The following is a 14049-nucleotide window of genomic DNA, read 5'->3' on the forward strand; positions in this document are numbered from 1 at the left end:
CTGCGACACACAGAAACCTACGGAGATGAAGATGGGTGACCTTGTTCTCATAGGAGATGCCAACATGCCGAGACAAACCTGGGAATTAGGAAAAATTGAAGAGCTGTTCCCAGGCCGAGAAGGCAGAGTTAGATCCTGTGCTGCGTTAAAGAGACCCATTCAGTGCTTTACGCATTAGAGATTTAAACGGATGAACAGTTGCTCATGGGTCTAACCCTAACACGTCTCACCGCTCCCCGTGATCGTGCTTTCCCTGCCGCTGGTCCTAGATCGTGGAATAATCTGCCGTCGGACGTTAGATCTTCATGTATCTGTACTCTGGCATTAGTACGTGGATGTTTCTGTGTTTTGTGTTGTTCTGTTGGTTTCTTTTTTACTGCAGTGTTCAGACTCTGGAAGTACGGTGGTCGTCTGTAAGGGGATATATACATGAACGAACGAGATGTGTGTTTAATGTAAATACCATTTATTTATATATTTGTTTTACGCTATAATACATTTGACCTGAAGCTTCAGCAAATACAGTGAAAACTACTACAGCCTGCTAGAAGAGTTACAGCACTGACAGAGATCACACAGAGCGGAGATGAACATGTGGGTCATTCTCCCATTAACTCAAACAGCAGAAGTCGGAAAACATCGGGAATAAAGCCTTAGACAGGAATCAATCCAAACGGAGACAGACTTTTGAATGCTAATGCTGTTCTATGATGGAATTATAAAAAAGAATTAGTTCATAAAAAAGAGTTAATAATGTTAAAGTTATATTTCATATTATATAAACAAAATAGATTTGTAGAAAGGTCTTTATCAGGGTGAAAAGTAATGGTAAAACATGCAGGATCTCAGGAAGCGGAATCAGCCAATCAGATCACTCGAATCTCTCATGTGACCCGCCTAAAGGTCCTTGCACAACGAGTCCGATGTCGACTCGGGTTCTCATGCCTCGGTGTGCGAGAACCTCCAGACGCTGAACGTTGATTCATCCACATCACATCAGCTCGTCTTCTCTCATCTTTTACAGTAATTTAATCCATAGATTACAGTAACAGTCCATCGTTAGAAATAACCAAAATTACCCACTCAAAACAGCGAGTCTCATCAGTAGAATGACGTCTGGGTTTATCAAACTTTATCCGTGCAAGAACCACACACACACACACTCGCACACACGCACACACACACGCACACACGCACACGCACACACTCGCACACACGCTCATCTAACACTGTGAATCGGCGAAGGTAAGCTCGTGCGGTTTCTCCTGCATGTAGTCGTCTTCATACTCAGAGCCCTGAAACACACACACACACACACACACACACACACACAGTCAGCTTTATTCAATACAGACTGATAAAAAAAACAGGAACATAACAGAATCAAAGATGCAAACTTCATCAGATACGAGAAGCTCTAACACAACAGTGTCATGATTCAGATCAATCCAGTTCAGCGTTGATTCAGTTCAATAACTGTGTGTATAGCTGTGTGTGTGTAGCTGTGTGTGTGTGTGTGTAGCTGTGTGTGTGTAGCTGTGTGTTTACATCCAAAGTTGCCAATTTAACTCCCATCCCATCATCGCTGTCTGGTGCAGAGTATCAGGTGTAGAACGGACAGTCCCAGTCCTTCATTCCGATTGGTTGAGACGCGTTTGCAGCCGTTGTAAATGACTGTTTATTTTGTAAATAAAATAAATATTAAAATGAATATTTTTATGGAGTAACCGTTATATAAAAGCAATAATCCCCTTGAAGCCGTGATTTACAGTGGATTTAGAACGGCTGAGGGGTTTTAGGTCTAACACATCTCAATGATAAAGTTTCTGCAGTCGTTCTCTTCCCCTCAGCATGAGCGAGTGTGTGTGTCGAGCGTCAGGCGACACACAGTAAACGCTGTCGTGTTCTCTGGCGTTCGGGAACACACTCGTGTGTGTGAGGCGCTTCTGGAGGAGTTACACCACACCAGCATTAGAGACGCTGCGACGCCATTGGTCCACTGGTTCCTGCAGTTGTCCAATCACAGCCTCCGCTGAGCCACAGTCACATGAGGTTTGAGTGATGTATTCAGTAAGTGTGTTTCCAGCGCAGTTTATATTATCGGATGAAACAATGATCCGCCTCAATTGAGCACTCGAGTGTTTTACAGAATTTATGCGCATCTTGGCGTTTCCATCCAGCGTTTTTGACGTGATATCCCAAAATTCACATAAAAATAGGTGGAAACACAGATCATCAACTATAAAACCAGTTCTATCCCGATATAAGTCAGAGTAAAGACTCCAGACGGCGGATTACCTTGAAGTAGCAGCAGCACATGGAGCTCTCCCTCCTCGCCTCGTAGAGGTACTCCTCACTGTCAGAGACACACACACACTCGTCAGACACACACACACACTCGTCAGAGACACACACTCGTCAGAGACACACACTCGTCAGACACACACACTCGTCAGAGACACACACACACTCGTCAGAGACACACACTCGTCAGAGACACACACTCGTCAGACACACACACTCGTCAGAGACACACTCGTCAGACACACACACACTCGTCAGAGACACACACTCACTCGTCAGAGACACACACTCGTCAGAGACACACACTCGTCAGACACACACACTCGTCAGAGACACACACTCGTCAGACACACACACTCGTCAGACACACACTCGTCAGACACACACACACTCGTCAGAGACACACACTCACTCGTCAGAGACACACACTCGTCAGAGACACACACTCATCAGACACACACACTCGTCAGACACACACACACTCGTCAGAGACACACACTCGTCAGAGACACACTCGTCAGAGACACACACTCGTCAGACACACACACTCGTCAGAGACACACACTCGTCAGAGACACACACTCGTCAGACACACACACTCGTCAGACACACACACACTCGTCAGACACACACACTCGTCAGAGACACACTCGTCAGAGACACACACTCGTCAGACACACACACTCGTCAGAGACACACACACACTCGTCAGAGACACACTCGTCAGAGACACACACTCGTCAGACACACACACTCGTCAGAGACACACACACTCGTCAGAGACACACACTCGTCAGAGACACACTCGTCAGACACACACACTCGTCAGACACACACACTCGTCAGAGACACACACTCGTCAGAGACACACACTCGTCAGACACACACACTCGTCAGAGACACACACACACTCGTCAGAGACACACACTCGTCAGAGACACACACTCGTCAGAGACACACTCGTCAGACACACACACTCGTCAGACACACACACTCGTCAGTGACACACACACACTCGTCAGAGACACACACTCGTCAGAGACACACACTCGTCAGAGACACACACTCGTCAGACACACACACTCGTCAGAGACACACACACACTCGTCAGAGACACACACTCGTCAGAGACACACACACACACTCGTCAGAGACACACACACACTCGTCAGACACACACACTCGTCAGAGACACACACACACTCGTCAGAGACCCACACACACTCGTCAGACACACACACTCGTCAGAGACACACACTCGTCAGAGACACACACACACTCGTCAGAGACACACACTCGTCAGAGACACACACACACTCGTCAGAGACACACACTCGTCAGAGACACACTCGTCAGACACACACACTCGTCAGAGACACACACTCGTCAGAGACACACACACACTCGTCAGAGACACACACTCGTCAGACACACACACTCGTCAGAGACACACACACACTCGTCAGAGACACACACTCGTCAGAGACACACACTCGTCAGAGACACACACTCGTCAGACACACACTCGTCAGACACACACACACTCGTCAGAGACACACACACACTCGTCAGACACACACACACACTCGTCAGACACACACACTCGTCAGAGACACACACACACTCGTCAGAGACACACTCGTCAGAGACACACACTCGTCAGAGACACACTCGTCAGAGACACACACACACTCGTCAGACACACACACTCGTCAGAGACACACACTCGTCAGAGACACACACTCGTCAGAGACACACACTCGTCAGAGACACACTCGTCAGAGACACACTCGTCAGAGACACACACACACTCGTCAGAGACACACACTCGTCAGAGACACACACTCGTCAGAGACACACACTCGTCAGAGACACACACACACACTCGTCAGAGACACACACTCGTCAGACACACACTCGTCAGAGACACACACACACTCGTCAGACACACACACACTCGTCAGAGACACACTCGTCAGACACACACTCGTCAGAGACACACTCGTCAGAGACACACTCGTCAGACACACACTCGTCAGACACACACTCGTCAGACACACACACACACACTCGTCAGAGACACACACTCGTCAGACACACACTCGTCAGACACACACTCGTCAGACACACACTCGTCAGACACACACTCGTCAGACACACACTCGTCAGACACACACTCGTCAGACACACACTCGTCAGACACACACTCGTCAGACACACACTCGTCAGACACACACTCGTCAGACACACACTCGTCAGACACACACTCGTCAGACACACACACACACTCGTCAGACACACACACACACTCGTCAGACACACACTCGTCAGACACACACTCGTCAGACACACACTCGTCAGACACACACACACACTCGTCAGACACACACACACACTCGTCAGACACACACTCGTCAGACACACACTCGTCAGACACACACTCGTCAGACACACACTCGTCAGACACACACTCGTCAGACACACACTCGTCAGACACACACTCGTCAGACACACACTCGTCAGACACACACTCGTCAGACACACACTCGTCAGACACACACTCGTCAGACACACACTCGTCAGACACACACTCGTCAGACACACACACTCGTCAGACACACACACTCGTCAGAGACACACACTCGTCAGACACACACACTCGTCAGAGACACACACTCGTCAGAGACACACACTCGTCAGAGACACACACTCGTCAGACACACACTCGTCAGAGACACACACTCGTCAGACACACACACTCGTCAGAGACACACACTCGTCAGAGACACACACTCGTCAGAGACACACACTCGTCAGAGACACACACTCGTCAGACACACACTCGTCAGAGACACACACTCGTCAGAGACACACACTCGTCAGAGACACACACTCGTCAGACACACACTCGTCAGACACACACTCGTCAGACACACACTCGTCAGACACACACTCGTCAGACACACACTCGTCAGACACACACTCGTCAGACACACACTCGTCAGACACACACTCGTCAGACACACACTCGTCAGACACACACTCGTCAGACACACACACTCGTCAGAGACACACACTCGTCAGAGACACACACTCGTCAGACACACACACTCGTCAGAGACACACACTCGTCAGAGACACACACTCGTCAGACACACACACTCGTCAGAGACACACACTCGTCAGAGACACACACTCGTCAGACACACACACTCGTCAGAGACACACACTCGTCAGAGACACACACTCGTCAGAGACACACACTCGTCAGAGACACACACTCGTCAGACACACACTCGTCAGAGACACACACTCGTCAGAGACACACACTCGTCAGAGACACACACTCGTCAGAGACACACACTCGTCAGACACACACACTCGTCAGACACACACACTCGTCAGAGACACACACTCGTCAGAGACACACACTCGTCAGAGACACACACTCGTCAGAGACACACACACACTCGTCAGAGACACACACTCGTCAGACACACACACTCGTCAGAGACACACACACACTCGTCAGACACACACACTCGTCAGAGACACACTCGTCAGACACACACTCGTCAGACACACACACTCGTCAGACACACACACTCGTCAGACACACACTCGTCAGACACACACACACACTCGTCAGAGACACACTCGTCAGAGACACACTCGTCAGAGACACACTCGTCAGAGACACACTCGTCAGAGACACACTCGTCAGAGACACACTCGTCAGAGACACACTCGTCAGAGACACACACTCGTCAGACACACACACTCGTCAGAGACACACACACTCGTCAGAGACACACACACTCGTCAGACACACACACTCGTCAGACACACACACTCGTCAGACACACACACTCGTCAGACACACACACTCGTCAGACACACACACTCGTCAGACACACACTCGTCAGAGACACACTCGTCAGAGACACACACGTCAGAGACACACACACTCGTCAGACACACACACTCGTCAGACACACACACTCGTCAGACACACACACTCGTCAGAGACACACACTCGTCAGACACACACACTCGTCAGAGACACACACACTCGTCAGAGACACACTCGTCAGAGACACACTCGTCAGAGACACACACACACACGTCAGAGACACACACACTCGTCAGAGACACACACACTCGTCAGACACACACACTCGTCAGAGACACACACTCGTCAGACACACACACTCGTCTCCTCTGAGAGCACTGGTTCAGGCACTGGTTCACTGGTTCTTACCCGGCGAGCTCCTCGATGGGCGAGTGATGGGTGGCGTCGGGAGCCGGACCCTCGGAGGAACACGGACACAGGATCCGGCCCAGCAGGAGGAGCGTGATGATTCCTGACGGGACCAGAACAAACACCAGCAACACGCCCACATCCGTGAACGCCAGCGACGCTCCTGACGGACACACAGATGCACGCGTGAGGAAACGGGAGAGCAACGATTCCCAGAGAAAACAACTGATCGAACATAAATGTAAACCTTGAATGAAATGCAAGTGTCTTTGGATTCAGTGCACTGTATAAAACGTGTTTAGTGAGAGGTTTATTAGGCCGCTGTCACTTTAAAGTCCCCTGTGGTGAAAATCCAGCTTTTAGTGTTGTTTATGTGTCTACGTGGAGTTTTTAATATGCTTTAAAGGGGACATATCATCAAAATCTGGCTTTTCCCGTGTGTAAGTGCTATAATCGGTGCTTCTACCAACCCAGAAAACATGAACAGTGAAACCCAGTAACTGTGTTCTGGTGAGTCTTTCTCTGCAAACAAGTTAAAAAATAAGCCGATCAGATTTCACTCTCCTTGAGATTCTAATGAATGGACAAAAACCTTCCTCACGTAATAACCTAGAATACTGTCTAACACTTGATGGCTGCTCTGTGGAGTCTTCGTCGTCGGTTAGGAACCTGGGTGGGTGTGTGTGTGTGTGTGTGTCAAGCGGCAACCTCCCCATCTCTATCTTGAAACCAACACGGAAGTGAGTTAAACTGTAATTCGTTGACTGGCCGCTTGAGGCTGTTGTCAGAAGTGAGTCAAATCTGCATCTCCCCCATGTTAAAATGACCAACTTTACAGCAGAAAAAAACGTGTTTAAAGCCTGGTGTCTGTATGTGGATTTGGTCTATACAGCTAATTTTGCCCTTCATAACAACTGTGAGGGGGGTGAATTATTTTATAACTCGTCCGTTTAGTTGATTAATATTTAAATTTAAGGGTGTGGCCAAGCCACTTGAGTGACAGATGGATTGCCGCTGTCAGTGCTAGCCGTTTGTCTGCTGTTGCTAGCCGTCACTTCACCTCAGCAATGTTAGCTGCTGAACTTGCCATCTCTGCAGTGTTTGTGCTTTTTTCGGGATTATTATTTCATACAATTTAATACTTGGGGAACGTTACAAAGCACGTCTTTGGATTCCGTCGTTATCGTTCGAGAGAACAACCAGCGCTGTATTTCAGTTGTTTTACTCTGTGAACATGCACTAATGGATGTCTGACAATTTCGTTGCTTTTTGGGGTTTTCAAATTTAAAACGTCAATAAATGCTCGTTCGTTCTGCTCCCATGGAACAGATGGATTATAATATGCTTATGTAGGTTACCGTCAGATTAAATCATGCGGGCGTTGGCGCTTTCTCCGTCCGTGAATGAGCGCGGATTTTCTAGCGCATTTACTTGCATTTCAACGGCAATATATCTATGGTTTAACGGTTAAACCATAACCCATTTGAGAGACGGCCAACATCAGAATTTAAAATGGACTGAATAAGCTCTCTACGAACTTGAGCGATGCCGCGCTGACGGACCATGAAAGAGTGACGGACATGTATGCACATAAATCACTGTCACACACAAACACTCTCGAAGTAATACACAGTCTCACTTGTGTCTTTTAACTATTATAATATTTCAAAGGGCAAAAATAGGAACGTTTAATTGGCTTTACATCATCAGCTAACTCGATCACGTCGAGCTAGGAGATTAGCCAGGCTCCTCAGCTCCACTCACGCCCCGCCTGTTTGTCTATTTTCTGTTATCCGGGAGTGACGCAAGGCCAAGATGGCGACGGCCGGCTCCGCCCACTTTAGGCTTCAAAAATGCTCTTCAGAAACCTACGGGTGACGTCACGGACACTACGTCCATATTTTTTTACAGTCTATGGTGTGTGTGTGTGTGTGTGCTCTTTGATACCAATCTTTCATTTGAAAGTCACGTGTCTAGTATCTGTAAAACTGCATTTTTCCATCTTAAAAATATATCTAAATTACGCCATATGCTCTCATTGACAAATGCGGAACAATTAGTTCATGCGTTCATGACCTCAAGGCTAGATTACTGTAATGCTCTACTGGGTGGTTGCCCTGCACGCTTAATAAACAAACTACAGCTGGTCCAAAACGCAGCAGCTCGAGTTCTTACCAGAACCAGGAAGTATGACCATATTAGCCCAGTTCTGTCAACACTGCACTGGCGCCCTATTAAACATCGCATACATTTTAAAATATTGCTGATCACTTACAAAGCACTGAATGGTTTAGCTCCGCAGTACTTGAGCGAGCTCTTAACGCATTATAGTCCTTCACGTCTATTGCGATCTCTAAACTCATCTTTTTGACTTAGCATTCACATAATACATTATAGACTTCTATAATTCAGTGTTATGCTGCATAGATTAGGTCAGCCGGAACCGGGAACACTTCCCATAAATCCTGATGTACTCGTTACATCATGAGAAGAATGGCATCTACGCTAATTTTAGTGTCTGTGTTTATCCCAAGGTTTTCCCGCAGCCTGCCGGATCCAGGCCGTATCCAGATCTGATGAAGGACCTTCACCTGGACCGATGACAACGCAGTGCTGAAGTGCCAACTAGTCTCTCCCTATGGAGGATCCCACTACCACTCTACAGATAAGGCGTTGTCGGGAAACTCAATTCGCGTATCTACCCCGAATTGATAAAATAAAATAAAATTCTGTATCAAAAATGATAAGGAAACACCAGTACTTTGTTTAGACTTGGTCTGTAGGGAATTCCAAACCTGCGTATATTCAAACGCACATAAATATAGAACCAGTTCTTAATGCGCATGTGAACGCCATCAGCGTTTCTCACAGGTTCGCGTTTAAAGTCTGTGTAGAGAGAATGGTGTCGTCTTAGCGGCCCCTAATTTAATAACAAATGATTGTTGCCACGGAAGCAAATCAATCAAAACTAACTTTAGCTGGAAAATAACTTTACTAAAGAACCGCTATAAAGCCAAAACAATCTGTTACCTTAAATTATACGTTTATCTCTGTAAAGCTGCTTTGAAACAATCTACATTGTTAAAAGCGCTATATAAATGAAGATGACTTGACTTGACTCCTTCTGACATATGAAGAGGATCTTATTATAATATTGCCGGCCCTTAATCTGCACGTTTACACACACCAGCCGACATCTGGTTCCACACGCGCCAACAGAGACCAGTTCTAACGCGCTGATGAAGATCCAGCAGAGCCTGAAACTGTTCTGTGGATGAGCACAGACGAGCACTGAACACTACTGACCAGAACATGTACCTGTTTTGGAGTGTACAGGCTCCGCCCTCTTCTGAACAGAGGCGGAGCCACAGCTCATTTGCATTTAAAGAGACACACACAAAAACTGAGTGTTTTTGCTCACACCCAAAAAGGGGCAAATTTGACAAGCTATAATAAGTGATCTGGGGGGAATTTTGAGCTGAAACCACTGGAACACATTCTGGGGACGCCACAGATTTATATTACATCTTGTGAAAGGGAGCATAATATGTCACCTTTAAAACAAACCATGTGTAAATTCATAAGTCGACTCCATTGCTGAGTATTTCCTCCTTAAAACTGCAGTGAACCAAAGACAGTCTCAAAAACACGCTCTGAAATCGCTGGTGTTTCTGACGTCACAAACTACCTTGTAACCAATCAGATCAATGTGTGATCGTCAACCAGTGGATCTCTGAGCTGAGTGAGTAGAGGCGGGGCTCATTTGCATATTCATAGAACAGTGCATACTAAACGAGGCAAGGGTGTCGGGTTACATTCAAGATCTTTTAAGGCATGACCACATTTCTGTCAAGGAAAAAACGTTTAAATATGTAATTTTGGTGATCAAAGATAAGTTTTAATACACAAAACAATGAGTAGATAATTAACTGCAGGAGTGTTTAATGACGGTAACTATAACAACTAATGAGACAACAAGGAGAGACAGAAACAGGAAACCATGAGAACATTATGAACAAACGTTCTTCCAGTGACGTTACTAGAACGTTCATTCAAAGTTATCTGGTCTTTAAAAATGTTCTCAAAACGATATTTTGACTATACGTTGTTTGTGTAACGTTTTTCAGTAACACTTTATTTTGATGGTCCCTTTTGAACATTCTGTTGACTATGAGTCACTTTGGAGGCGGAGCTCATTTGCATATTCATAGAACCACATATACTAAATGATTCAAGGGTGTCGAGTTACATTCAAGATAGTTTAAGGCGTGAAGAAAAAGAACTACAGGGGGACTTTAGTTCTGAGGAAGAAGGTTTGATGTGACCTGCATGTGTGTGTGTGTGTGTGTGTGTGTGTGTGTGTGTGTGTGTGTGTGTGTTCTCACTCTGTGGCGTGACGCTGAGCACGGTCTGGGCTGGGCTTCCATGCACGTCGGGGGGGTTGCGTACGGCACAGGTGTAGGTGCCGTTATCAGTGAGCGAGGCGTTCAGGAGCTGGATCGAAGCGTCTCCACCGGACGGGCTGCCCAGCCACTTCACACGATCCTTAAAATAATCCTCCAGCGGCGGGTACGCCTGAGACGAGAAGTGGAAGAACTACAGAGAAACACACATGCAAAAGATGATGTTACTGCAGTCAATGGACAGAGATCAGAAACCTTTACCAAACCATCCTTAAAAAACAGCTGAAATAAAGGGATGCATGAAATATCGGCCGGTATAGATGTGAGCAGTAAGGTACGAGACGCTGTAGGGCACTGTTAGGCAAGACGCCACGCATTTATAAGAGCAAATGCTTTTATAAAGGTATTGCTTTTATAAAACGGTTACCAGACATCAAAGCAAATTAAAAAGTGCTGGCTTGAACTCGCGAGTACGATGTCAAGGACTGTAATTTGCTCTGGCCCCCTTCCTGTTCGCAGGAGTGATGAGATAGTCAGTAGATTGTGTTCTCTTAACGGTTGGCTGTCTCGGTGGTGTCCGCTTAATAATATAGAATTCATAGACAATTGGAAAAGTTTTTGGGGCAAACCTGACCTGTTGAAAAGAGATGGTATTCATCCCTCCTGGGATGGTGCTGCTCTTCTCTCTAGTAATAGAGAGATTTTAACTCTCTATTACTCTCTAAAAAAGATTTTAACATACACGTAGATAATTCAAATGATGCTTTAGGGGCTGCGTTTACAGATTTATTAAACTCCTTTGGGGTCAAGCAAAACGTCACTGGTCCCACTCATCGTCTTAATCATACGCTAGATTTAATTATATCACATGGAGCCGATCCAACCAATATAGATATTATACCGCAAAGTGATGAAGTCACTGACCATTACATGGTCACTTGCATACTACGTACCGCTGAAATTTGTCATGTTGCGCCGCGTTATCGACCAGGCAGAACAATCCTTCCAACAACTATAGATCATTTCTCAAATAGCTTACCTGATCTGTCTCAGCTGCTCAGTGAACCCAAACAAACAGATGAACTAGAGGAAATGACTAGCACTATGAGCACCATTTTCTCTAGTACATTAGACATTGTTGCACCAATTAGATTAAAAAAGGTTAGAGAGAAAATTAAAGCACCATGGTACAACAGTGTTACGCATGTTCTAAAGAGAGAAACCCGTAATTTAGAGCGTAAATGGAAACAAACTAATCTAGAGGTCTTTAAAATCGCATGGAAAGACAGTATGTCACGTTATAAAAAGGCCCTAAAAGCAGCCAGGGCTGAGCATCTCCGCAAACTAATAGAAAACAACCAAAATAATCCTAGGTTTTTATTTAACACCGTGGCTAGACTAACAAATAAACAGACGTTACCGGAGCAAAATATTCCGTTACAGTGTAGTAGTAATGATTTCATGAACTTCTTCACTGAGAAAATAGAAAACATCAGAACCACAATTGTAAATGTACAATCTTTAATGGTGTCTTATGATTCAGCCTCGATTATCACCCCGCAAGAACAATTACAGTGCTTTGCAACTATAGGACAGGAAGAGTTAAATAAACTTATCATTGCATCTAAACCAACAACGTGTTTATTAGATCCAATACCAACTAAACTATTGAAACAAGTGTTACCTGTAGTGGAAGAGCCTCTTCTCAATATTATTAACTCGTCTTTATCCTTAGGTCATGTTCCAAGAATATTCAAGTTGGCAGTTATAAAACCTTTAATTAAGAAACCACAATTAGATCATAATAACCTAGCAAATTACAGACCCATTTCAAATCTTCCATTTATGTCTAAAATACTAGAAAAAGTTGTGTCCGCTCAACTGTGCTCTTTCTTGCAAGAAAATGATATCTATGAAAAGTTTCAGTCTGGATTCAGATCGCATCATAGCACTGAAACTGCGCTCGTTAAAATCACAAATGATTTACTCTTAGCTTCTGACCAAGGCTGTATCTCAATACTAGTTTTACTTGATCTTAGTGCTGCGTTCGATACTATAGATCACACAATACTCTTAGACCGACTACAAAACTACACTGGTGTTCAAGGACAAGCATTAAACTGGTTCAGATCATACCTATCTGACCGCTACCATTTTGTCTGCGTAAATGGGGAAAAATCGAAGATAACGTCAGTAAACTATGGAGTGCCGCAGGGATCTGTGTTAGGCCCTCTATTATTCTCAATATATATGCTGCCACTTGGTAATATTATAAGAAAACATGGAATTAATTTCCACTGTTATGCTGATGACACTCAATTATATATTTCATCACGGCCGGATGAAAACGCTAAATTATTTAAATTAACAGAGTGTGTTAAAGATATAAAATACTGGATGACATGTAATTTTCTGCTATTAAATTCAGATAAAACTGAGGTATTACTTATTAGTCCAAAAAACTGCCCACAAAACCTCTTACAATACAACTTTAATTTAGAAGGGTGTCCTGTTACCTTATCCTCTACAGTAAAAGACCTGGGTGTTATATTAGACTGCAACCTGTCTTTTGAAAATCATATTTCATATGTTACAAGAACAGCCTTTTTCCACCTTAGAAACATTGCTAAGCTACGTAATATGCTATCAGTTTCTGACGCAGAAAAGTTAGTTCATGCATTCATGACCTCGAGACTAGATTACTGTAATGCGTTATTAGCCGGTTGTCCTGCATCTTCAATAAACAAGCTACAGTTAGTCCAAAATGCCGCCGCTAGAGTTCTTACTAGATCAAGAAAATACGATCATATAACACCAATTTTATCATCCCTACATTGGTTACCTATAAAGTTCCGTATTATTTACAAGGTATTGCTACTGACCTATAAAGCCCTAAATGGTTTAGCTCCCGTGTATTTAACGGATCTTCTATCGCCCTATAATCCATCGCGCTCTTTAAGATCACTAAATTCGAGGCTTCTGGTCATACCTAGGATATCTAAGTCCACTAAAGGAGGGAGAGCGTTTTCACATTTAGCTCCTAAACTCTGGAATGGCCTTCCTGATATTGTTCGAGGCTCA

At 45.1% G+C, this 14049-nt stretch overlaps 1 protein-coding gene across 2 annotated transcripts in view; it reads right to left on the minus strand.

Moving 5' to 3' along the window:
* Positions 1-446: 446 nt before the first annotated feature.
* mpzl3 (myelin protein zero-like 3) overlaps positions 447-14049 on the minus strand; it is an 18824-nt gene continuing 5221 nt past the window's right edge. For both annotated transcript variants that reach the window (XM_081370405.1, XM_081370404.1), the window contains 4 exons: positions 10951-11161; positions 6566-6728; positions 2299-2356; positions 447-1295 (listed from right to left, as the gene is read on the minus strand). In XM_081370405.1, coding sequence (XP_081226531.1) covers positions 1224-1295; positions 2299-2356; positions 6566-6728; positions 10951-11161 — 504 coding nt within the window. In that variant the 3' untranslated portion in view covers positions 447-1223. The remainder of the gene's footprint in view (positions 1296-2298; positions 2357-6565; positions 6729-10950; positions 11162-14049) is intronic.

The sequence above is a fragment of the Scardinius erythrophthalmus genome (assembly GCF_964197995.2).
Source record: "Scardinius erythrophthalmus genome assembly, chromosome: 7".
Lineage (NCBI taxonomy): Eukaryota > Metazoa > Chordata > Actinopteri > Cypriniformes > Leuciscidae > Scardinius > Scardinius erythrophthalmus.